At 43.3% G+C, this 27,092-nt stretch overlaps 1 protein-coding gene across 3 annotated transcripts in view; it reads right to left on the reverse strand.

Moving 5' to 3' along the window:
- Positions 1-27,092, reverse strand: part of LOC124555662 (casein kinase II subunit beta-like) — an 87,463-nt gene that overhangs the window by 49,771 nt on the left and 10,600 nt on the right. For all 3 annotated transcript variants that reach the window (XM_047129647.1, XM_047129646.1, XM_047129645.1), the window contains exons 3-6: positions 20,061-20,136; positions 12,639-12,741; positions 10,293-10,484; positions 666-855 (exon numbers count right to left, since the gene is read on the reverse strand). In XM_047129647.1, the coding sequence (XP_046985603.1) occupies positions 666-855; positions 10,293-10,484; positions 12,639-12,741; positions 20,061-20,136 (561 nt within the window). The remainder of the gene's footprint in view (positions 1-665; positions 856-10,292; positions 10,485-12,638; positions 12,742-20,060; positions 20,137-27,092) is intronic.

A 27,092-nucleotide genomic window follows, 5' to 3' on the forward strand; every position in this document is an offset into this window, starting at 1 on the left:
TTCGTTACAGAAATTTTTTACCTAAGTGAAATCTTATCAATATTAGTGATCCCCTTGACAACCAGCTATTCACATTATTAAGAGTAAAAAAATTAAGGAATTCAAGATAATGATAATACTTAATTTGAGAACTTTATGTATGACATAAGCAGCAAATGCAGAAAAAATGCTATCAAACCATATTACTCCAGTAATACTAGAATTGGCTATTTTTTGGGTTGGCCTCACCCATCAAATCAGAAATGAAATTTTAATCAGACATATCAGTGCCAACAAAGATCTCTATCACTTTCACATAATATGTCACCTGGTATCCCTAAGAAAAATCAAAGATCAACTACAAGTTATTTCACCAAACTGATACTTCAGAATGTACAAGTGTAAACAAACTGAGTACAATAGGTAACGGATTGTTTTTACAGGGCAAAAACAATTCTGATCATTCAATTATTGAAAAATATAACATCTGAGAAGCATTGTATAAACGTTGACAAGTACAGCTCATCAATGACAGATCATCACAGATGCACTGTCTGCAACAAGCCAGTTCTGCAGAATAATATGTTCAGCTGAAATGATATTCACAAATGGTGAACACACACGCGCATGCCCATGCATGCATACGCACGCACGCACAGGTGAACTCAAAACTTATAGGGTCTTACCGAGGTACAAACTGGTTAGCTGGTCGCTTTGGACGGTATTCTGGATGCACCATAAACAACATCTGTGGAAAACCTGTACCAAAATATGCCCCATCAGTATGGTGGTGTCGTGAAGATTTTGGTGTATAAACATCCATACACTTTGGACAATATGTCTTCACCATGGATTCACCTGGGATGTCTGATAAACCTAAGGAACATTCACCACTATAATAAATTATAGGTTTAAAATTTTCATGCAATACATGACTGTTGAATGCTGAAGTCTTATATGTTCCAGCATTTCTTAATTTCACACAGAAATACAATGCCAACTGCAAAACTTGGAGAAATATCATAAAAAGTTAACATCCCTAAATTTGGGATGTAAAACAAAAGCAGGGGACTGAAGTTTAAAGTCAGAGGCATCAATTCATCAACAGGCACATAAACATGACAAATCTCTCTAGCTTTTAAATGAATCTTTTCCCAAGCCATAGACAGTTTTTTTGATGCCTGTGGACAATTCAATGCCTCTACAATTTGCTAAGTTGTTTGTTATTTTTGCCCCGAAATTATTTACACTCTACAAGGATTTTCCATTATTAAATTAACAATGAAATTAAAAAACTTTGATGCAATACTTTTTTTTCGAAGGGTAATAAAATGTCATTCAACCAAATGAGTCCTCCACCTTCAATCTCAGAGCATATCACTGACAATGAAAGTGACCATATCTGGAATGACAACACATCCACCATTCACTGAAATTATTGTTTATTTTCCACTATTGGCCCATTTCCACCACCCATTGTAATTATTGATTGTTTTCCACTAATGACCAATTTTGGCCATTTTCAAGCAGTAGTTGACATGAGTAAGGACAAGTCACCAATGCATACGGTCACCAGCACATGGTGGGTAAACAGTTGGCTGGTTTCATGTTCCAAGGATTACTTTGCATGATTAATCTTAATGATGTGGAATGGGTCATTTTCAATTCACATCTCAAATTAATTTCTAAATATGGCTACATGCTGAACATTTTTATTTTAAATATACAGACATGAGTTAGTAATTCCTACCCACCAATTATCACAGATTACACTAATAGAAATTCTTCTACGGAACAGAAAGTTTTCAAGGAGAAACTTTCAGTTCGTTTTAAAATTTTAATTTGCCGACTGACATTTTATGCCACTGGGTAAGACTCAAAAATTTTTGTTGCAGCACTGTGCACCCTGTTTTGTGCTAAAGACAACCTTAATGTGGAGTAATGAATGTCTTTCTTCTGATATTGTTTTTATGTACATCATTGTTCCTCTTTAACTATAGGGAATTATTTGCAACATATTTACAATTAAATATTAAAATAAGTGTACAACTAGTACAAAATAGTTTAAAGAGTTTTTATGTTGACACAAATGAGACCAATGCCTCTATGTGCACTCAGTTGCTGACGTTATTACCTGTTCAACAATCACCAAACTATGAACATTTATTTGACTACAGTCGACTTGCAGAGGAAAGTTTTTTCATTTCTCCTGCTGTTCATAAACTGTTTTTGTAGTACACATGATACATTGTTGTAATTTACTGCTTGCCATATGCTGGTGCCTGGACAACTAGGGGGTTTGCCCTTGTGCAGAGCAAATACCACTTGAAAATGGCACAATAGCTGAAATTGCTCATTAGTAGAAAATAAATAAAAATTACAGTGAATGGCAGAAATATTGTCACCTCAGAAATTTTGCGCAACTGTAGTACCTGCCCAAAAGAAAGTAACTGAAAGACACAGTTTTCTCACAAAAAGCGGAATTGTAACCTGAATATTTGCCCCATTATTATAACAACATTCTGTACATTTTAGCTGTGAAGTATTTTAAGTTCACATGAAACACAAACTAAGTTTAAAGAAGTAAATATCTGTTATTGGTTGCCTTACAACTTTATGCTTAGTAACTAGGCTCTCCACACTACACTGCTACATGCCGAGCAAAAAAAGTAGTTTTACCTATGTAACAAGGGCAAGTTTACCAATTACAAAAATGACTAACAGCTAGGTAGTTAATATTTAGGACTCCTGTGATAAAACTATTCCACATAGCGAATTTGCAGTTATGTATGCCACACACAAGTGGTCCAACAGTACTCCATCTGCTCCACATATTGTATATACAGCACTTAGGTGTTCATTGCTTGGAGGAGTTTGTGGGGTTTTGATATCTTAAATGTGATACAACTGGTACTGAACATATGAACCAGAAAACTAGTAAACTTCCGCAACAGAGAGTAGTATTACAAGGGAATTAAAAATATAATGACAGTGTGTCGTTTTGTGCTACAATGGGACTAAACACAAGACGAGTGTGCTAAATGCAATAGATAAGCTATTTCAGCTGTCTGTCAACTTCTTCCTTTTAAAGAAGAATGATAACCTTGCCACTGTGAGGTGAGAAAATTAGTGTTTAATGTCCCGTCGACAACAAGGTCATTAGAGACTGAGCACAAGCTCAGATCAGGGGAGAAGGGCCATGCCCTTTCAAAGGAACCATTCCAGCATTTGCCTGAAGCGATTTAGGGAAATCACGGAAAACCTAAATCAGGATGGCCACAGACTGGTTTGAGCCGCCGATCTCCCGAATGCGAGTCCAGTGTGCTAACCACTGTGCACCTCACTCAGTCCCTTGCCACTGTGTGTGTGTGTGTGTGTGTGTGTGTGTGTGTGTGGAGAGAGAGAGAGAGAGAGAGAGAGAGAGAGAGAGAGAACATTAGTAGTAGTAGTAGTAGTAGTAGTAGTAGTAGCACCAGCAGCAGCAGCACCAGCAGCACTACTAACAGGGTGCCCCTAATACGAGCAACATACTGTGAATAAATACAGGATAGTTACACTTACGACAGAACCTTTTCTAATACACATCTGTCTCCATACACAGCCATTCTAAATAGGAAAGGAAAGACTCGTTGGTTGGTTGGTTTGTTTTGGGGATTAAAGGGACCAGACTGCTACGGTCATCGGTCCCTTTTTCCAAATACAAAGAACACCCACAGAGAATAAAAACGAGGAACAGAATAGATCACAGACGATACAGAACAAGAGAAACTGAGACAAAGACAAGACAAAACGGACTAAAACCACACAGAGAGTGACGGTGGTTGGCCGACCATAGAAATAAAAAAGGAAAAGCCAACCACTTAGAAACACATTTAAAAAAATCAGTTTAAAATCATAGGCCAAAGGCCAGAATCAACACAAAACAATAAAATAAAACAGAAACACTCAGATTAAATGATAAAATCCCCCTGCCCGAATAAAACGTAAAACTAAGTCAGCCATAGTGGAGTCGTCTGTTAAAAGGGCAGGGAGCGTATCAGGCAGCGCAAATGTCTGCCTGACCACAGCTAAAAGGGGGCAGGCCATCAAAATGTGGGCCACTGTCAAAGCCGCCCCACATCGACATAGAGGAGGGTCCTCCCGGCGCAGTAAATAACTGTGTGTCAGCCGGGAGTGGCCAATGCGGAGCCGACAAAGGACGACTGATTCCCTGCGGTTGGCTCGCATGGATGACCGCCACAGAGTCGTCGTCTCCTTAATGGCACGGAGTTTATTGGGTGTGATCCGATCGCGCCATTCAGCGTCCCAAAGCGCAAAAACTTTTCGGCAGAGGACTGCCCGCAAATCAGTCTCTGGGAGGCCAACATCCAGAGATGGTTTACACGTGGCCTCTTTCGCCAGGCGGTCAACATGTTCACTGCCCGGGATACCGACATGACCGGGGGTCCACACAAAGACCACAGAGCGGCCGCAACGCGCATGAGTATGCAGGGACTCATGGATAGCCATCACCAGACGAGAACGAGGAAAACACTGGTCGAGAGCCCGTAAACCGCTCAGGGAATCGCTACAGATCATGAAGGACTCACCTGAGCAGGAGCGGATATACTCTAGGGCTCGTAAGATGGCGACTAGCTCAGCAGTGTAAACGCTGCAGCCAGCCGCCAAGGACCGTTGTTCGGAATGGTCCCCTAGAGTTAGCGCTTACCCGACACGACCAGCAACCATCGAACCGTCGGTGTAAACAATTCCAGAGCCCTGATATTTGGCCAGGATGGAATAAAAGCGGCGGCGGAAGGCCTCTGGAGGGACCGAGTCCTTCGAGCCCTGTGCCAAGTCGAGCCGAAGGCAAGGGCGAGGAACACACCACGGGGGTGTACGCTGAGGCGCCTGGAAAGGGGGTGGAACAGGGAAAAACCCAAGCCCGCAGAGAAGCTCCTTGACGTGTACGGCGATCGGACAACCCGACCGGGGCCGACGGTCCGGCAGATGGACGACAGACTGCGGGAACAGGACACGGTAATTTGGATGCCCGGGCAAGCTAAAAACATGGGCAGCATAAGCAGCCAGTAATTGTTGGCATCGCACCCGCAGTGGAGGCACACCTGCCTCAACAAGGACGCTGTCCACAGGTCTGGTGCGGAAGGCACCAGTGGCAAGTCTGATCCCGCTGTGTAGTATTGGGTCCAGCACCCGCAACGCAGAGGGGGATGCTGAGCCATAAGCCAGGCCACCATAATCCAGACGGGATTGGATTAACGCCTGGTAGAGCCGCAACAGGGTAAATCGGTCGGCGCCCCAGCGGGTGTGGCTCGAGCATCTCAGAGCGTTTAGATGCCGCCAACACGCCTGTTTAAGCTGCCGGATATGAGGCAGCCAAGTCAACCGGGCATCGAAAACCACCCCTAAAAACCTGTGTGATTCCACCACTGAAAGAAGTTCGCCGGCAAGATAAAGCCGCGGCTTCGGGTGGACAGTGCGTCGCCGGCAGAAATGCATTACGCAGGTCTTGGCTGCCGAAAACTGGAACCCATGAGCTACAGCCCAAGACTGCGCCTTGCGGATAGCACCCTGTAGCTGACGTTCAACAGCTGCAATGCCAGTAGAGCTGTAATAAAGGCAGAAGTCGTCAGCATACAGGGAAGCAGAGACAGAATTTCCCACGGCCGCAGCGAGCCCGTTAATGGCTATTAAAAACAGGCAGACACTTAAAACAGAACCCTATGGCACACCGTTCTCCTGGACGTGGGTGGAACTATATGAGGCTGCGACTTGCACGCGGAAGGTACGATACGACAGAAAATTTCTGATAAAGATCGGCAGAGGGCCCCGAAGACCCCATCCATGAAGTGTAGAAAGGATGTGATCACGCCATGTCGTATCGTACGCCTTCTGCATGTCGAAAAAGACAGCGACCAGGTGCTGACGGCGGGCAAAGGCAGTACGGATGGCCGACTCCAGGCTCACCAGATTGTCGGCGGCGGAGCGGCCTTTACGGAACCCACCCTGAGATGGAGCCAGAAGGCCCCGAGACTCCAGTACCCAAGTCAAGCGCCGGCTCACCATCCGTTCGAGAAGCTTGCAAAGAACATTGGTGAGGCTAATGGGGCGGTAGCTGTCCACCGCCAAAGGGTTCTTGCCTGGTTTCAGAATGGGGATAACGATACTTGCCCGCCACTGCGACGGAAACTCACCCTCGACCCAAATACGATTGTAAAGGTCGAGGAGCCGTCGCTGGCAGTCCACTGAGAGGTGTTTCAGCATCTGGCAGTGGATGCTATCTGGTCCAGGAGCGGTATCAGGACAAGCGGCAAGGGCACTGCGGAATTCCCACTCACTGAATGGAACATTGTACGATTCTGGATGGTGGGTGCGAAACGAAAGGCTCCGACGTTCCATCCGCTCTTTAATGGAGCGGAAGGCCTTAGGGTAATTCGCAGAAGCGGAAATCATAGCAAAATGCTCTGCTAAGTGGTTTGCAATGACGTCGGAGTCAGTACAAACTGCTCCATTCAGTGAGAGCGCAGGGACGCTGACAGGTGGCCGATAGCCGTAGACGCGTCGAATCTTGGCCCAGACCTGCGATGGAGTGACATGGAGGCCAATGGTGGACAGGTACCGCTCCCAGCACTCCTGCTTGCTTTGGCGGATAAGGCGGCGGGCCCGCGCACGCAGCCGTTTGAAGGTGATCAGGTGTTCAATGCAGGGATGTCGCTTGTGACGCTGTAGCGCCCGCCGGCAATCTGTAATCGCTGCAGCAATCTCAGGCGACCACCAAGGCACAGTCCGCCGCCGAGGGGACCCAGAGGAGCGGGGAATGGCAGATTCGGCGGCAGTAACGATGCCGGTGGTGACCGATTGAACCACCGCATCAATGTCGTCATTAGAGAGAGGCTCAAGAGCGGCAGTGGAGGAGAACAAGTCCCAGTCAGCCTTATTCATAGCCCATCTGCTAGGGCGCCCAGAAGAGTGACGCTGTGGTAGTGACAGAAAGCTCGGAAAGTGGTCAGTACCACACAGGTCGTCATGCACACTCCATTGGACAGACGGTAAGAGGCTAGGGCTACAGATTGAAAGGTCAATGGCGGAGCATGTGCCATGCGCCACACTGAAGTGTGTGAAGGCACCATCATTTAAAATCGAGAGATCGAGCTGCGACAATAAATGCTCAACGATGGCGCCTCGACCTGTTGCCACTGACCCACCCCACAGAGGGTTATGGGCGTTGAAGTCGCCCAATAGCAAGAAAGGTGGCGGCAATTGGGCTATCAGAGCAGCCAGGACATGCTGCGCGACAGCACCATCAGGTGGAAGGTAAATACTGCAGACGGTAACAGCCTGTGGCGTCCACACCCGAACAGCGACAGCCTCTAAAGGTGTTTGGAGAGGGACAGACTCGCTGTGCAGAGTGTGAAGGACATAGAGGCAGACGCCACCAGACACCCTTTCATATGCTGCCCGGTTCTTATAATAACCCTGATAGCCACGGAGGGCGGGGGTTCGCATTGCTGGAAACCCAGTTTCCTGCAGAGCAATGCAGAAGAAAGGGTGAAGGCTGATAAGTTGTTGGAGGTCAGCTAGATGGTGGAAAAAACCGCCGCAGTTCCACTGGAGGATGATATTGTCCATGGCTGAGAAAGGCGTGAAAGGACTGGGAAGGCAATTTACGTCGCTTGTTCACTCACTGCCACCGATTCAGTACCCGTACGAGAGGCATCCATGGCGTCTGAGGGACCAGCGAGATCAAGGTCCTCAGCGGACGCTAGAATCTCGACTTCATCCTCAGACGCAGAGCGCGAAAGGTGCGGTGGGGTTGGTGCCACCGCAAGTTCTTTGGCCTTAGAGGTCTTTCTCTTGGACTTCTCTCGCTGAACCTTGGGTTTCACCGGCTGGGAAGGCTTCACCGATTCAGTCTCCGGGACAGAGGAGGATCGTGAAGCCCTATGCCCGGCCGCTGGTGAGGACTTATGCCACTGGCAGCCGTCATCCTTCCCGCTGGTGGAACCCTGGGAAGGGAGGGTCCCAAGGGAACTCTTACGGGCGAGAGTAGCCGAAGAAGTTAGACGCTTCTCCGGCTGAGAAGCGGTTACGTACGTCCCCGACGGGTGGGAGGAGGTTGCTCCTGAGGTAGGTGGTGCAGGAGCAACCGGTTGGGTAGAGCCCCCCCACGGGCAAGGGGGCAGGAGGAGTCTTACTGCTTATCGAGTTGGCTGGAAGTCTCGAAATTGATGGAGCTAGCACAGTTGTTGTAGCAGCTGCATAAGAAGATGTCATTCTCACAGGATGGAGTCTGTCATATTTCCGTTTGGCCTCAGTATAGGTCAGCCGGTCCAGGGTCTTATATTCCATGATTTTGCGCTCTTTCTGAAAGACTTTGCAGTCAGGCGAGCAAGGTGAATGGTGCTCCCCGCAGTTGACGCAGATGGGAGGCGGGGCACATGGAGTATCGGGATGAGATGGGCGTCCGCAATCTCGACATGTGAGGCTGTAAGTGCAGCGGGAAGACATATGGCCAAACTTCCAGCACTTGAAGCACCGCATCGGGGGAGGGATATAGGGCTTGACGTCACATCAGTAGACCATCACCTTGACCTTTTCCGGTAACGTATCACCCTCGAAGGCCAAGATGAAGGCACCGGTAGCAACCTGATTGTCCCTCGGACCCCGATGAACGCACCGGACGAAATGAACACCTCTACGTTCTAAGTTGGCGCGCAGCTCATCATCAGACTGCAAAAGGAGATCCCTAGGGAAAATAACACCCTGGACCATATTTAAACTCTTATGTGGTGTAATAGTAACGTTAACATCCCCCAACTTGTCACAAGCAAGTAACCTGCGGGACTGGGCGGAGGATGCCGTTTGTATCAGTACTGACCCAGAGCGCATTTTAGACAAGCCCTCCACCTCCCCAAACTTGTCCTCTAAATGCTCGACGAAGAACTGAGGCTTTGTGGAGAGAAAAGACTCCCCATCAGCTCTCGTGCAAACTAAGAATCGGGGCGAATAACTGTTACCTCCATCCTGAGACTTACGCTCTTCCCACGGCGTGGCCAGGGAGGGGAACGTTTTCGGATCGTACTTCTGAGCATTAAATTGAGCCCGAGAACGCTTAGAGACTGCTGGCGGCTGGCTGCCAGCGAGAGATGATGTACCACGCTTCATTGCGGGTCATCCGCCCTGATGCCACCTACTCCGACCAAGGGCCCTCCCCACGGGCGCCACCCAGCCACAGCAAAGGCCACCTGGCAGGATGGCCGTTGCCGGGAGTCCCGATGCCCCAGGGAGATGGGCATCTACTCCTTGGCATACGTGGGGAGTTAACGGCGCAGGCATCAGTAGAGCGATCCCTGTGTTGTCAGGGGGCTACAACCAAGAGGGTACATGGCGGCCCCACCACAACGGACTGGCTACCGTGCTGGATCTTAGGTGCAAAAATGTCCAAGGTCGTCGTCGCAGTTAAAAGAAACACTGCAGAGTGCAGCGTGGTAATCGCACACAGGGACGTATCCTCGCCCAAGAGATCGAAAACGAGCGGCACACCATTGCAACGACGAGAAATCCGGCTAAAGGTCTAATTGCACGACGGAAACAGTGCACCATGTAAGGCGCCCTTCCCCAATTGGCTCGCTCTTCGGATAAATTTAGAAAGATGGAGGTCAAACCCGAGAGGGGACCATCACATAAGGCCGAAACGCTGGAGACTCCTTTTAGTCGCCTCTTACGACAGGCAGGAATACCGCGGGCCTATTCTAACCCCCGAACCCGCAGGGGGGGGAAAGACTCGAGGAAGGTATAATGAAAGATGTTATGCCTCCAAGTTCTATCATTAGATTTCTCAATACAGAGGACAGTTACTGTGCAGATATCACACACAGGTTCAGATTATCAACAACTGAATGCAATCACTTGAACTTACAACAGAGCCAACTTGAAAAGCTTTTCAAATTCTAGCACTTACAATACGTGATGACTCAATTACCCAATAAGAAAACTAGTATGATAATTATTGAGGTCAATTATGGTTCTACTTCCCCTATGTTACTCCATACACGCAAAATGTGGCAACACCACAAAGTGAGACAACTTAACACAAAGCTTTTGAAACAACAGTTTTATTTGTTCAGAGTGGACAAAGTCTAACAAACCAAAGTGTGGACACTTTAGTAGAGTGTGTGTACTGGGAAAGAAAAACAGCAAAACAGCATGAAGTTTACACTAAAAAAAGGAAAAGAAACATTTTTATCATTTATTCTTACTTTAGGAAAATTCTGATATAACAGTAGTCTTAAATCTGCCTACTGGCTATTTACCTATTGGCAACATTGGCTGGCTTTCACAATAAACTCTTGGGCAATGGCCAAAGTCACCAGATTGGTATTTTTCTATCATTTGACCTATTCCTCGATTTGTAAGAATGTATCTAGCATGGATGAGACCGTACAACATTTCAGCTGCTTGCTCAATAAGATCAGATTGGTTTGGATTGTCCTCCAGTTCATCATCTGCAAGAAAAATGGAAAACCTATTAACAAAACACACAAGCATCAACAGACTGGTGCAAAGCATCAGTTTTACAAGTCAAATTCAGTTATTAAAAAAAAAAATTTAAAAACCACCAAATGTATGAAACAGCACTCACAAAATAATCACTCTGACCTAACCAGACTTCATTTGGATGATAGTTTATGAGCTTATTGAAAACATTGAGTAGTGGACAACCCCAGCAGCGAAACACCTCCACCAGCTGGAAAAGAACTCTAGTTGCTTTTGGATCTTCATCCTCATGCTGTTACAAAATAACAAATATGTCATGAGACTACGTAACATTTCATTACTGTTTGAGATATTTAGATATCTGCAAGTTTTATTCTCTACACACAGTTTGTGCGCAACTATGGTCGAGTTGGTAGTTTTCGCATTCCCCAAATTTGTTACCTCAGTAGCTTGGGATTCACAGAAATGTTTCATTACTCACTTCTTCTACCTCGCATGCAGTTCATGCCAGTTCCTCTAATTTTTTATTCTTAGCAGTCCAAGTCAGTAATAATTTCCGTAACACTCGCGTGATGATCAAACCTACCAGTAACGTTTTGTTTCCCATGGTTCCTGTCCCACATGCAGTTTATGTCCGGCTTGGATGAGTTGGTAGTATTTTTAAGACTCCAATTGCTTCCCCCATGATACATTTCTCATTCTAGTTTCTACTGTACAGGAAATTACTGGCTTTTCTATTGGTCACGATGTTGAATTATTAGAGAGTTTCAAGAACTGACTGGAGAATTTACTTCTAATTTACAATATACTATTCAAATGTGCTCACAACAATGATAATGTAGTACATTTTCTCACTGCCTAGAGCAATCATGTAGTGGAAAATATGCAGACTGTGATTTTCTTCACAGAAGAGGCAAGAAATGATTAAATGTGACTTGTGTCAAGAAGCTTCCCAAGTCTTAGTAGTGTCAACAACAAATATTAAAAAACATTTATAAGTAACAACATTCAGTAATGAATACTTTGTAACAGGTACATGTCTCGACAATACCGAATATATACAATACAAAATATAGCCATTACTTTTACAGCCCTACTTCACCCCCCCCCCTTTCCCTGGCATATTCAATTCATTCTTAGTGCACACACACTACAGTTGATGCAGCTGTGAAAAATCTGTCTAGTTTTGTATTTAATTACTCATGGGAAAGAAAATTAGTTTTGTATCTGTTCATCTATGTATGAGAAAATTATCCACATTTTAATAAATTTACAAGATTCTCAAATTATCACTTGTCAGCTTAAGAACTTAAACAACCTTTAACAATGTGTCAGGATTACATACTTCCCTGATACGGATTTATTTTTTACCTGAAGAAGATTATGTCACTGTTGCAAGGAGCAGTAACAAATGTTAAAGCAAGGAAGCTAATGCAAAAGTTTTGATCAATTGTCCTTTTTGTTATTTAACAGCCTTCCCTTCCATTTGCTTATTGTGGTCTTGCTGAATGACCATGATTACATGGTCTCTATACATTAGTAGAATTTAAATAATTTGGTACTGGTCCCTAACATAGTTTGCATTTATTGCAAATCTCTCAGAGTGCAAAATCCCAAGAGACTGGAAAAAAAGTACAGATGACTCCTGTATATAACAACAGTAAAAGAACTGACCCACAAAATTACAGACCAATACCCTTGATACTGGTTTGTTGCAGAATTATTAAGCATATTCCACGTCTCAAGGTAATAAATTTCCTTGAGACAGAAAATCTACCCACAAATCGGCAAGGATTTAGGAAACATCACTTGCGCAAAACTCCATTTGTCATTTTCTCAGACAATATCCTGCAAAGCATATATGAGAGGCACACAAAGGACAATACAATTCATTCAGAAATTTGTTAGTGATAGACAAGTGAGCTGGACCATATTTACTTCCAGAAGCAACATCAACAAAAGCTAATAGAGACCTATGTCAATAAAGCATATCACAGCTTACAGAACCATGTGTTCGTTCAGTAGATAAGAGTACTGTCTGAGCAGGAGGGAGGTCATTCAGGATCTAGCTTATGGGGTGCTCATGAAGTATGAGGAAGTACAAAGTCTTGAATTTATTATCAAGGACAAGTATCAGCAGAAGCCCCTCTGTACAAACTTACCAGGTTCAAGATCCAAAATCATGTCAAGTGCCTGACGATAGTGTGGAACTTGTTCATTCAATCCGGTAAGATTGAACTTATCCTGAATGTAGTCTTCATCAACCTACAAACATGTAATAAAAATAGTAATTAAACCACAAAAGGGTAAGTACAAGTGAAAGGGAAAGAAAAGTATTAAAGAGAGGAAAGAGGATAGTGTCTCATGGGGATGAGAGGGAAGGAAAATATTGAACCTGTCAATACCTGCTTATATGTGGAAAATATGTGCTACAACAATAATTATACTTATTCTCATGAAATCACATTTGTTAGCTTTGACAATTTACCAATAAAATATCACCTTTCAACTGAGCCTCAAACCATATCCCAAAAAAATTATACAGAAGGAAAACAAATATTTACATAGCCCTGTTGTATCTTTGTTTGCACATGCACACATCAAACACTGCAATATCATTGTGTTACATACAGAAGCCAATATCCAGAATTTGTGGGTTCGACCTACACACAGGCAGAGAAGAAATGGGGATGTAAGAATACAAGGGAGACGTTGGCAGGTAAGGTGGTAAACGGACTGGTAACATTCTGGACAGAGAGAAAGGGGAGAAAAGGTATAGGAGTAAGTTACAAAACTTCACATAGAATTACAGCAGCAAACATTTCCTGATGTAGCACTGTGACGCACTACACATGCAATATAGAACTGACATGAAGGTTCAGAATTTTATGAACACAGTAGTCCTGCACAAAAATATCACATCCAAATCAATTGGGCTGGAATTTGCTTGTGTCATCGGCAACAAAGTAACTCAGGCCCAAAGGACAACATGATGCTGACTAAGAGCTGTGTCATATGCCATATACCATCATTTTGACAAAATACAAGAGATGAAGGGGTCACTCACTCAGCAGCTGCTAGCTTTTCAGACCCTAAGGGCTGCTATTTCCCATTCAAGAAGCACCTCAATTGGTCTTGCAAGGGTGAGTGCACCTTCAGTCCCCCAACCAAGGAAAAAAATCAACTGTAGTAATGGGAATCGAACCCACTTCCTCCACAATGCAGTCTCACACACACAGTCTGCTCAGCTATGGAGGTGGACTGTGCCATTGTTTTTAGCAGAGAATTACAAGTTTGAGGGAAGGCTGTCAGCTGGTGCACTCAAGAGTTTATGAAAGTGGTAATCATGGAAGAGAAAAAAATAAATAAGAAAAAATAAGCCATAACGTTATCATTCACAATAAGTCACAAGAGAGTGTTTGCAGGAGGAAAGATTTACACAGGACTGTAGGTCAATGAGTGCAATTCTCTTTACAGGTTATCTTGTAAAGTGACAATAGAGATGCCTTGATTTTGACAGAAACCACAACTTTTTCTTACCCATTAATAATCCATGTATTCTACAAGGTTTGGAGACTGCATATAGATGGCAGTGACACCTCATCAAAATTTTCGACTGAAAACCATTCAGTCATCTTCAAGTGAGTTTTACACAGCAGATTGCTGGTGCACATCAACTTTATACAAAAAATTGTCACAGTGGCATACGCACAGGTTTTTGCTGTATAAACACCTTACATTGAGTTTATTTCCCTCTGTCAAATGTCGTTCCATATGAGGCATATGCATAACAGTGGTATTGCGCAAGTTCCCTCTCACTACCTGTGAGCCAACAGAATAAAAATTTGGGGGTCAAATTAATTGCCACTGCAAATAATCTTTGGTGTAAGATTTTGTCTTTGTGAAGTAGTTAATAAAATCGCAGGGTCCCATGTCTTACCAAGTTGAGAGTTGCCAATAGCATTAACAGCATCTTTCACTAAGAGTATTTCCACAGATCCTTAATAACTGAATCCCAGAAGGATCCCATCGTGGGTCAGATTTATGTGGCAGAATAATCCTCAGTACTCCTGAAATACAATGCGAAGCTACGTCAGACTTACTTGCGTGCAAAGGGCAAGTGTGGAAATCATGTTTCACACATCTTTCATGAACTGTGTGTGGTCTGACCAATGTTGGTTGGTTGGTTTAGAGGCGGGAGCAGGAACCAAACTACGAGGTCATCGGTCCCTTGGTCCTAATAAAACAATAACACAAGTGTGCGAATAAAATGAATGAAACATATAACACAAAACAGAAAGAAAGGAAAAGCCATAAGAACGAAGGAAAGACGATGAACGCTAAAAGGAACACACTAGAAACAGAAGACAGTAAAACATGAAAGCAGATTACAGTGCCTGGCCAACCACGAGAATAAATAGGGAAAGCCAGCCACTCTGCAACACATTAAAACCTCCACCCTAAAAGAACTAGGGTGGAGGAAACAGAGGGACAAAGAACATGAACTAAAACCTAGATAGAAGTATAAAACCCACACTCACAGATAAAACTTAAAACTAAAGCTGCTGTGGAGGCATTGTTGCCCAACACCGAAGGCAGGGTACTGGGAAAGTTAACAGTCTGCCACAGAGCGGCTAAAAGTGAGCAGTCCAGCAAGAGGTGGACAACTGTCATTTGGGAGCCACAGCGACAGTGAGGTGGGTCCTCGTGACAGAGTAGGTAACCGTGTATTAGCCACATATGGCCAATGCGGAGCTGGCACAGGACAACTGATTCCCTGCGAGAGGACCACATGGAAGACTTCCACACAATCATAGTCTCCTTAATGACACACAGTTTGTTGTGCGTGCTGTTATGCCATTCCATCTCCCAAAGCCGGAAAACCTTGTGGTGTAAGAAAGAACGCAGGTCAGCTTCAGATATGCCTATCTCCAGAAGCAGTTTCCGCGTCGCCTGTTTGGCCAGCCTGTTGGCAGGTTTGTTGCTGGGGATTCCGACATGTCCTGAGGTCCACACAAACACCACGGAACGGCGGGACTGTTCCAAGGTATACATGGACTCCTGAATGGACACTACCAGAGGGTGGTGGGGGTAGCACTGGTCAGTAGCTTGTAGGCCACTCAATGAGACCGTACACAGGAGAAATGACTCACCAGGGCATGAGCAGATGTACTCAGGAGCACGAGATATGGCCGCCAGCTCTGCAGTGAAAACACTGCAGCCAAATGGCAAGGACTGCTGCTCAGTATGTCCTCCATGAAAATATGCAAAGCCTACATGATCATCAGCCATTGAGCCATCAGTGTAAACCACTTAAGAGTGCTGGAAAATGTCAAGAATCGAAAGGAAGTGACAGCAGAGAGCGGCGGGGTTAAAAGAGTCCTTAGGGCCATGCAAAAGGTCCAGACAAAGCTGCAGCCGAGGCGTACACCATGGAGGCATACGTGAATGGGCCAGAAGTAGAGGTAATAAAGGGAAGGACTCCAGTTCAGAGAGAAGGGACTGCACGCGAACCGCAATCGTTAGCCCCGATCTGGGCTGCCGATGCAGGAGATGGACTGCCCGGGCAGGAAAAGGAGACGGTAATTCGGATGCTCAGGGGAACTATGAATGTGTGCTGCGTAACTGGCAAGCAGTTGTGCACATCTGATCTGCAGTGGAGGGACACCAGCCTCCATCAGTACGCTGGTCACCGCACTCATCCTTAAAGCTCCTGTCACTAATCCAACCCCACAATGATGCACAGGGTCGAGTAAATGCAATGCTGAAGGTGCCGCCGAACCATAAACAACACTCCCATAGTCAATTCGGGATTGGACAAGGGCTCTGTAGAGCTGCAGCAGCGTACAGCGATCTTCACCATTTATGGTAACACCGAGAACAGATGTTGGGGCCTGGTACCCGAAAAGATGTTTGATCTTTGCCCAGACTTGGGAAGGTGATGTGTGGCACCCAATTGTGGAGACATATCTCTCCCAACACCACTCCTTCCGTTGTTTGATAAGGTAGCGAACACGGGCTCAGAGCCGTTTAAGGGCTATGAGGTGCTCCAGGGAAGGGCGCCACTTATGCCGCTAAATACAGCTCGCCAATGCTCCTTAATTGCTACAGTGACTTCCGGCAACCACCAAAGGACTGCCTTACACCTCTGGCACCCTAAAGAGTGAGGGATCGTGTTTTCTGCTGCGGAAACAATTGTGCTAGTCACCTGCTCAACCATCACATCGATGTTACTGTGTGGGGGAGATTCAGTGGTGACAGCAGAGGTGAAAGTTCCCCAGGGTGCCTTGTTAAAAGCCCATCTGGGCAGTGGTTCGTGTGCCTGATTCTGGGGCAGTGACAGGAAGACGGGGAAGCGGTCACTACCACACAGGTCGTCTAGTGGATAGATCGGAGAAGTCCTGGGCTGCAAATTGATAAATCAATGGCCAAGTAACTACCATGAGCCACACTGAAATGTGTGGCAGCCCAGTATTTAAGAGGCAGAGGTCAAATTGCGACAGTATTTCCCACTAGAAGAAACCTGGGAAGGGAGTGACCCAAAGGACCCCTTCCTAGTGAGAGAAGCTGAAGAAGACTTACGCTTCTCTGGCTTAGAAGTGGGGACGGATGTCCCCAATGGTTGGAGGGGGGGGGGGGGGGGGGGGGGGTGTTGCCCCCTACGTAGGTGGTGCAGGAGCAACAGGGAGGGAAATGCCACCCACCGTCAAGGGGGCAGGTGTAGTCTTCCGGCTCTGAGAGGTGACCTGGGTTGGCGGAGCTGACGGTGCCAGAACTGTTCTAGCGGCGGTGTAAGACTATGTCATACTCACAGGATGCAGGCGTTCAAATTTTCTCTTAGCCTCAGTCTAGGTCAGTCTGTCCAGGGTCATGTAATCCATGATTTTCCTTTCTTTCTGTAGAATCCTGCAGTCAGGTGAGCAAGGTGAATGGTGCTCTCTGCAGTTGACACAGATGGGAGGCCAGGCACATGGAGTATTGGGATCTTATGGGTGTCCACAATCTCAGCATGTGACTCTGGAAGTACAGCAGGAAGACATATGGCCAAACTTCCAGCACTTAAAGCACCGCATCGGGGAAGGGATATAGGGCTTCACATCACACCGGTAGAACATCACCTTGACCTTCTCGGGCAATTTATCATCCTCAAATGCCAAGATGAAGGCACCGGTGACAACTTTATTGTCCTTCGGACCCCGATGGACACGCTGGACAAAATGTACACCTCGCCGCTCTAAATTAGCGTGCAGCTCATCGTCTGACTGCAAAAGGTCTCTGTGAAATATGATACCCTGGACCATATTTAAGCTCTTACGGGGCGTGATGGTTACAGAAACATTCGCCAGCGAGTAACTCCCGTGACTAGGCAGAGGATGCTGTTTTGATCAAGACTGACCCAAATCTCATTTTGGACAAGCCCTCCACCTCCCTGAACTTGACCTCTAAAAGCTCAACAAAAAACTGAGGCTTCATCGTCAGGAAAGATTCCCCATCAGCTCTCGAACATACAAGGTACCGGGGCGAATAAGATCCGCTGCCATTCTTAGCCTGACGTTTCTCTCCTGGTGCGGCCAGGGAGGGGAGCGATTTGGGGTCGTACTTCTGCACGTTGAATTGAGCTCGTCTTCGCTTAGAGACTGCTGGTGTTTCACCACCAGCAAGAGATGATGGACTACACTTCACTGCGTGTCATCCACCCTGATGCCACCCACTCCGACCAGGGGCCCCTCACCACCAGCCGCAGCAAAGGCCACCTGGCAAGATGGCCATTGCCGGGAGTCCCGATGCCCCAGAGTGATTGGCATCTACCCCTTGGCATACGTGGGGAGTTAACGGCGCAGGCATCAGCAGATCGATCCCTGTGTGGTCAGGGGGCTACAACCGACAGGGTACATTGTGGCCCCACCACAACTGACTGTCTACCATGCTGGATATCAGGTGCAAAGAAGTCCACTGTCATCGTTGGCGCAGAAAGTGACACTGCATCGTGCATGGTGGAAAACACCCAGGAAGGTGTCCTCGCCCAAGAGATGGAGAATGGGCAGGACTGCAATGCGACAAAGAGAAAGTGGGGTAAAGATCTCAATGCACAATGTACACAATGCACCTTTTAAGGCGTCCTTCACTATTTGGCTCGCTCTTTGGGAAAATTTTGAAGAATGGAAGTCAAACCCTACAGGGGACCATCACATAAAGGCTGAAATGTGTGAAACTCCTTTGTATCCTCACATTCTACAAACTTATTTTTGTAATGCCAAATATCTCCCTTATTGTGAGACGTGTTCCATCTGCTGGTGAGATCAACAGTGAGTTCCACCTGGCACTAAAGCTGTAATACTGTCTCACATCTGAAATATCAGAAGACCTGTTTTGGCAGCAGTCAACAATTTACAGTGACAGACATACAGGTTTCAACTGTACAACCCCTGTAAAGGGAGCTGAAAACATTACATGCTCAATACTAAGCTGCCTCTCAATACAGAATAACATTTCCAGAAGAGAATCCAACACCATATTTGGAACTCACTTAGGGAACACAATTCTTAAATATATTACTGATTCAAATGAAAGGCGTCAACACTACTGGATTTTGTTTTATTACGGTGGTGGGATCACTACTCTGGCTTCAAGATAAAATGTGTTACTCACAGAATTGGTGGTACAATATTGAATAGCATGTAATTTCGAACATTTTTGCCTGTTATCCATGGATTTCTTATTAACCTGTGTGACTCACAGACTCATAAAAGCCTTTCTAGCCGACAGACGTTACACACCAATAAATGTATGAGTGCATGCTGAAGAGTAATTTCTTCAATTTTTTTTGTGAAAACTCTTAAGGCTTTTTAAATAAAACAAACAGAATTGACATTCTACACCCTTTTTCTTCATGTCCATATATTTATTCTCCACAGTTACCCTGGCAATAAATACATTTCTCCCAACGAGGTAACAGTTTCTTGATACCATCACTGAAGAATGTTTAACTTTGTTGTGGTGCTTCATCACTACCAAAATGAAATCCTCAAAGGTGTTCTTTATGATTTGGAAACAGAAAAATACGGGACAGGGCCAAGCTGGGACTGTATGGAGGATGATCAACGACAGTGAATGCGAGGTATCTGATTGTTGCAGCACTTGTGTGTGGTCTGGCATTTTCATGTTGGAGGAGAGATTGCTCCATGCGTGTACGAACTTTCAAATTCAAAACATTAATACAGCATGCTGTTTCTCATGCACTGACACAGTTACATCACACAACACTGTTACATGCTACAATTCAGAGCCCTCTATTGGCAAAGGGCTGCAAATATGTTGACGGGAAGAATACAGATATTGAAAGTTAACGTTTCTTTTATTTAAAAAGCTTTAAGAGTTTTCACATAAAAAATTCAGAGGCATTACTTTTCAGCACACCTTTGTATTTTCTGATTTAAAGTTTCCAGTTTTATTATATTTTAAGTGAATAATGCACTGCAGTGTCAATTTTTCTTTGTTCTGTAAACAGTCATTCCCAGTAAGCATCTGTTCACACAAGAACACATGAGTACTACATAATTAACCTGCCAAGTTACAGTATTTACCTCACAGAAGAACTCATTTCCTCTAAGCCCGCAAAACCATGATATCCAAGAAACCTCCTCCGAGCTGCTCATTGTCCTGAAAATGAATCAGTTACAATAAACAATTATGTATATCATAATTTCTCATAGTTGAGTAGAACATTGCAGTTGACTGAAGAAAAATGTAAATTCATCTATTGCCTCTGTGAAGATTATTCTAAAAGCATGCTAGATGACTAAAGCACTTACTGTACAAATGAACAGTTAGTTGTTCATATGATCCAAGACCAACTAGGTATCTGCACTGAATAACAGCCAATCTACACAAGGGATAATAAATTCAAGAAGAGACTAGATATGTTTCTAATATACTGCATTAACTGAAATACAATAAGAAATAACCAAATAGTGTTTAAACAGGAACAACGAAGTTTTGAAAATGCAGGGGTAGATAATTAATTCCTTCTCCTGATATTTCAAACACAAAACATCTACAACTACATACACACGCCACAAACCACCATACAGTGCATTGCACCAAGTACTTTGTACCACTACTAATCATTTCCTCTCCTATTCCACCTGAAAATAGAGTGAGGAAAAAATTAGACTGTCTAAAAGCCTCTATACAAACTCCAATTTCTCGCATATTAGCTTCAGGACCTTGCAATGAAATGTACATTGGCAGCAGTAGAATCGTTCTGCAATAATAATAAATCTGTGCAATAGTGCCCTGCAGGAAGAGCATCATCTTTCCTCTAGAGATTCCCATCTGACTTCATGATGCATCTTCATAATACGTGTTTGCTGATCAACAGCAACAGAACTCAAGAATGAGTTGCACTAGCATTCTATACACTGTCTCCTTTATGAATGAGCTACACTTAACCAAAATTCTCCCAATGAAACGGAGTCAAGCATTCACCTTCTGTACCATCAAAGTGATGTGCTCTTCCCATTTCATATCACTATGCAACGTATTTATTCGCAATGACTGTGTCAAGCTGCACCCTACTAAGGCTGTATTCAAACGTTACAGGGTTGTCTTTTATACTCATCCACATTAACTTAGACTTTTCTGCATTTAGAGCAAGCTACCGTTAATCATACCAACTAGAAATTTTGTCCAAGTCGTCATGAGCATTGCTGGTCACTCAACGACACCTTCCCGTACACCACTGTGTCGTCAGCAAACAGCCATAAATTGCTACTCACCCTGTCTGTCAAGCCACTTATGTATATAGAGAGAAAAAATCCAGCTTACTTCACGGAAGGAAGGAACTGGTTAGAGGCCTTAGACTCAGAACTTTACTAATGAGATGAAAACTTGATGTAAAGATACAGAGTGTTAATGAAGGTATAGCAGACTATTTCAACAATACTTCAATCACCTTCCCAACTTAAGAACAGGCACAGTACCAGCACTATTTTTGAATGTTGTTGGCATCACCACTGGCTAAGTTCACCTGGCTGCTTCAGTCAGGTTTCAAGCTGTGGCTCAGTGACCGACAGTGTGCGTACAACTTCCCAGTTTTAATTTTTAGTTTTATCACATTTTATATTTTGTGACATTAAAATTTTAAATTTTTATATATTATGAAAAGGATAAATCACTACTCACCATAGAAACGACATGTTGAGTTGCAGACAGGTTGTGCACACCTGTGTGACAGATGTGCTCGCTTGTGTGAATGTAGGTATGTGTTTCCTTTTCTGAAGATGGCTCTGGCAAAAAGCTCAATGTGTAACAGTCTTTTCGATGTGCCTGTCTGCAACTCAGTGTGTCACCTTCACGGTGAGTAGCAAACTGCTCTTTACATAATATTGTTGATATTCCAACCTGGACTTTCCATTGTTACATTTTTATATATCATTTTATCAACATAGATCAACCTCTTGACAATAATTGATTGAAAATATATTCAAATCAAATATAAAAATTATTCCAACCAAAAACTGACATGAATTCTACAGTTTCAGACACGGGATCACTGAACCCTCCATTGTGACCATGTCACACTTTATCTATTTAGTGGCAAGATGAACCACCTGGACAGCTGAACACATTAAAATGCCTGCTTCTGGGATGGTGAGAGGTGCAGTGGTCCAGTATTAAACTTGCCTCCCAGATTAACGACAAGGGTCAGTGTGGTGGCCACCCTGAACATGATCTTTAGGTGATTTTCCACATCCACTGAGGCTAACATTGGAATGGTTCCCACCTCAGTCACACAATGTTACTTCAGCCATGCAAATGCACTGGATGAGCCAGAAGGGATACACATATTCCTCCCTGGAGGGTGGCTGGCAGTAGCTTTAAAACATCTTTGGGAGTGGCAACCTCCTCATAATAATAGTGTACGTACAGGTATGGTTGGTTCCCCGCAAAACTGGAGATGTGCTATATCAGTCCTGACTTAGCATTGGCTGGATAAAGGGCACCAGCAAGAAAAGGAAAGGAAATGAAAGGAAAGAAGGAAGAAAGGAAAGAAGGGTCAAGGTAAGGGCATAAGCGCCTTAGCGCCTAAGGCATCAAAGTCTATTGTCAAATCATTGTGGCACTTGTTTGTTACACCCCATAACTACCATGGCATAAGCATCACACTATTTTCAACAAACATCGAAAAACAGATGTTCCTGTACAATTTCAAAGTCAGGAGTCACATCTGAATTTTCATCAAAGCCCATGCTTGTACTCTGATTTTTTGTGGAAATTTTGCATTTTGAAATGTGGTTATAATGTCTACTTCAGGACGAGTATTGGTAAAGTAACAATGAACTCAGTCGTTAAAGAGATACAAACCTGTGGTCATGTGATGGGGAAAAAAAATTAAGTATCCGGAACTGACAGGATACTGATTTTACTCTTGCCATAATAGACATCGTGTTGATAATTAGAGAGAGGCTAAAACACAGTTTCTATTTGTCACAATCTCAGGATTTGTGAAGTCTGGAGACTTCCTGTAATAATGACAAAGATCTATGTGATGCATTTTTGGAGTGTGGTAAATTCTTGCAGGTATATTTGTACAGTGCTTTAAACATTATAAAATACGAGTACTTTGCCAAGAATTATACTTCAGATACATACCGAAGCACCATGTTCCAAAAGCTAATACTGTTGAAAGTATTTCAGTATACCAAGAACCACTGTTCCGTACACAATGTAACTTAGCACTTCCCACATGCTCGGAGCAAATGAAAAAGGATTCTGCCTATCTCTCCACTTCTAGCACACCACATGTGAAGTGCCAAGATATACAGCACATATACTAAAGGAAGTTTCATATAAGCATACACTTCGCTGCAGAGTGAAAATTTCATTCTGGAAACATCCCCCAGTCTGTGGCGAAGCCATGTCTTTGCAAATATCCTTTCTTCCAAGAGAGCGAGTTTTGCAAGGTTCGCAGGAGAGCTGTGAAGTTTGGAAGGTAGGAGATGAGGTACTGGCAGAATTAAAGCTGTGAGGACGGGGCGTGAGTCATGCTTGGGTAGCTCAGTTGGTAGAGCACTTGCCCGCAAAAGGCAAAGGTCCCGAGTTCGAGTCTTGGTCCGGCACACAGTTTTAATCTGCCAGGAAGTTTCATATCAGTGCACGTTCCGCAGAAGAGTGAAAATTTCATTCCAGCACATATACTGATGGACAAAAATTGTCGAGTACAACTGGTGACTGAATGGACTAGTGTACATAAATGGCCATTTGAAAATAAACGATTATCATTTGCTGATAATAAATTGGTAAAAACTATCAGTGAATCCTTATCCCAGATTTTTTATGGTTTTTATATTTCTGGCAGTAATAACAGGATAAACTTGAAGCTTTGCACATAATAACTTACTAATACAAGGTCTCAGAACATAAAATTTCATACATCTACTGCTTTCCAACACTTTACAAATTGAGGCAAAAATGACAATTTTTGTCTTGGCCCTTGTGGGGCCAATTGGGGAACACCTTGGTTGAGAAATAAAAGCTTTGATCAGGAAAACTGGCAGCAACCAAAAGATTGGTGTGCTCACCACGTGTCCTTCCATATCTACATCCAGTTACAGCTGTTGGTTGGAGGTGACACTGTGGTCTGTCAGTAGCATTTCGCCTTCTGAAAACTCTTAAATCATTTTCATTGGAAAGAATATGTCCTAGACCACCCAAAAACTATATTTGGTTTTGCAATCTGAGTATATAAGGCCCTAAAAACGACAAGGTGGAGAGGCATTGAAAAGGGACTGCCATTTCATTGGTACTCAGTTAAATCTGACACCTTTTATTATGTTCTACAATTTTTTAGTACTCTGTGGAAGGCAAAATCAAAAGTCTTCATGGCTAGGAAGTGAGAAAGTGCGAATAACTCTAAAAAATTTTTTAAAAAAGATGTCTTCTGCAATGACTAATGGTAACATATTTCAGTCTGTTTTCCTGCTATAACCACAGAATTGAACTGGTTATAAGCTTCATAATTTAACTGTGCATTTCCAATGCAGTGGAGATCACAGTAGTAAAATTGCCGCACAACAGCTGCAGCACACATCATATAAATAGCCTGCATGTTTTACAACATTATCACATTGTGCAAATTTTTGTGAAGTTTACAGCAGTCTTCCTTACATTTTTTGGAGTGGATTCATGTTATGCAGAATGGTTAGTATCTCTTTTTTATAGTGTAATGCCGTTCATGCCATACTTTAATTCTGGTTTAAAGTATAGCATACTGTGTCTTAGCATAGTCTGCAGTTAATGTGGAACATTAGAGTACATATGAAAAGTTGTATACATGTATGTGTGTGCGTGCGAGATCGCGTGCGCCCTGTGGTGGCTTAACCAACGCTGGTTTCTTTTAAAGTGAGAAAGCCAGCATCCCTACCTGTGCAACAGCAGCCATGAGTGAGTTTCTTTACCACAGGTTCCCCAACTTGATAAGGGTTTCTTTACACAGGATCTCAAGCTGATTCTATAATTCTGTAAGTGTCACAGGCGAAAGGTAGAAGATGTCACTTTTGGGATCCAAAGCTTATGCTTACTTCAAGCTACTTTAATTTCTTACATGTTTCATTAACTTGCTGTAGGAGGTCCTGAGGAAAACTGTACTGCTCATCAGATGATATCATTTATGTTACTGCTCCGGAAGAAATTTTGATAAGACAGAACCCAAAAAATTATGCTTAACAGATGTGTTTACCTCAGAGTACTAGAACCACAAAAAAGAGGAAACTATCCTTTATATTAGGTTACTTAATCCATACCCCAAAAATACTTCTGGAGATATAAATAGCTGATTATTTTCAGGTGACTGCTTCAGATTTTTCCATATGTAAATCACTCAAGAATTTATTATTATTATTTCTTTCTTTTCTCAGACGTTATGTCTGGTCAAAAATGGAAAGTGACGCGGACCTTGATCAAGCGTCACTTCCTTTTAACTGTACGGTATATGTTATATTGCATTTAGGAACTTTCGGGTAATCGAACATGTATCAATAATTACGGATTTCTGTAGTTGTATATATAAGTTTGGATGTAGCTGTATTGCATTAATGTACTGGTGGATATTGTGTGGTATGACTCCTGTAGTTGATAGTATAATTGGTATAATGTCAACTTTATCCTGATGCCACATGTCCTTGACTTCCTCAGCCAGTTGGATGTATTTTTCAATTTTTTCTCCTGTTTTCTTTTGTATATTTGTTGTATTGGGTATGGATATTTCGATTAGTTGTGTTAATTTCTTCTTTTTATTGGTGAGTATGGTGTCAGGTTTGTTATGTGGTGTTGTTTTATCTGTTAAAATGGTTCTGTTCCAGTATAATTTGTATTCATCATTCTCCAGTACATTTTGTGGTGCATACTTGTATGTGGGAACGTGTTGTTTTATAAGTTTATGTTGTAAGGCAAGCTGTTGATGTACTATTTTTGCTACATTGTCTTGTCTTCTGGGGTATTCTGTATTTGCTAGTATTGTACACCCGCTTGTGATGTGATCTACTGTTTCTATTTGTTGTTTGCAAAGTCTGCATTTCTCTGTTGTAGTATTGGGATCTTTAATAATATGCTTGCTGTAATATCTGGTGTTTATTGTTTGATCCTGTATTGCAATCATGAATCCTTTCTGTCTCACTGTATATATTGCCTTTTCTTAGCCATGCGTTGGATGCGTCTTGACCGATGTGTGGCTGTGTTAGATGATACGGGTGCTTGCCATGTAGTGTTTTCTTTTTCCAATTTACTTTCTTCGTATCTGTTGATGTTATGTGATCTAAAGGGTTGTAGAAGTGGTTATGAAATTGCAGTGGTGTAGCCGATGTATTTATATGAGTGATTGCTTTGTGTATTTTGCTAGTTTCTGCTCGTTCTATAAAGAATTTTCTTAAATTGTCTACCTGTCCATAATGTAGGTTTTTTATGTCGATAAATCCCCTTCCTCCTTCCTTTCTGCTTAATGTGAATCTTTCAGTTGCTGAATGTATGTGATGTATTCTATATTTGTGGCATTGTGATCGTGTAAGTGTATTGAGTGCTTCTAGGTCTGTGTTACTCCATTTCACTACTCCAAATGAGTAGGTCAATATTGGTATAGCATAAGTATTTATAGCTTTTGTCTTGTTTCTTGCTGTCAATTCTGTTTTCAGTATTTTTGTTAGTCTTTGTCTATATTTTTCTTTTAGTTCTTCTTTAATATTTGTATTATCTATTCCTATTTTTTGTCTGTATTCTAGATATTTATAGGCATCTGTTTTTCCCATTGCTTCTATGCAGTCTCTGTGGTTATCCAATATGTAATCTTCTTGTTTAGTGTGTTTTCCCTTGACTATGCTACTTTTCTTACATTTGTCTGTTCCAAAAGCCATATTTATATCATTGCTGAATACTTTTGTTATCTTTAGTAATTGGCTGAGTTGTTGATTTGTTGCTGCCAGTAGTTTAAGATCATCCATGTATAGCAGATGTGTGATTTTGTGTGGGTATGTTCCAGTAATATTGTATCCATAATATGTATTATTTAGCATGTTGGATAGTGGGTTCAGAGCAAGGCAGAACCAGAAAGGACTTAATGAGTC

Source organism: Schistocerca americana, chromosome X, assembly GCF_021461395.2.
Source record: "Schistocerca americana isolate TAMUIC-IGC-003095 chromosome X, iqSchAmer2.1, whole genome shotgun sequence".
Taxonomy (NCBI): domain Eukaryota; kingdom Metazoa; phylum Arthropoda; class Insecta; order Orthoptera; family Acrididae; genus Schistocerca; species Schistocerca americana.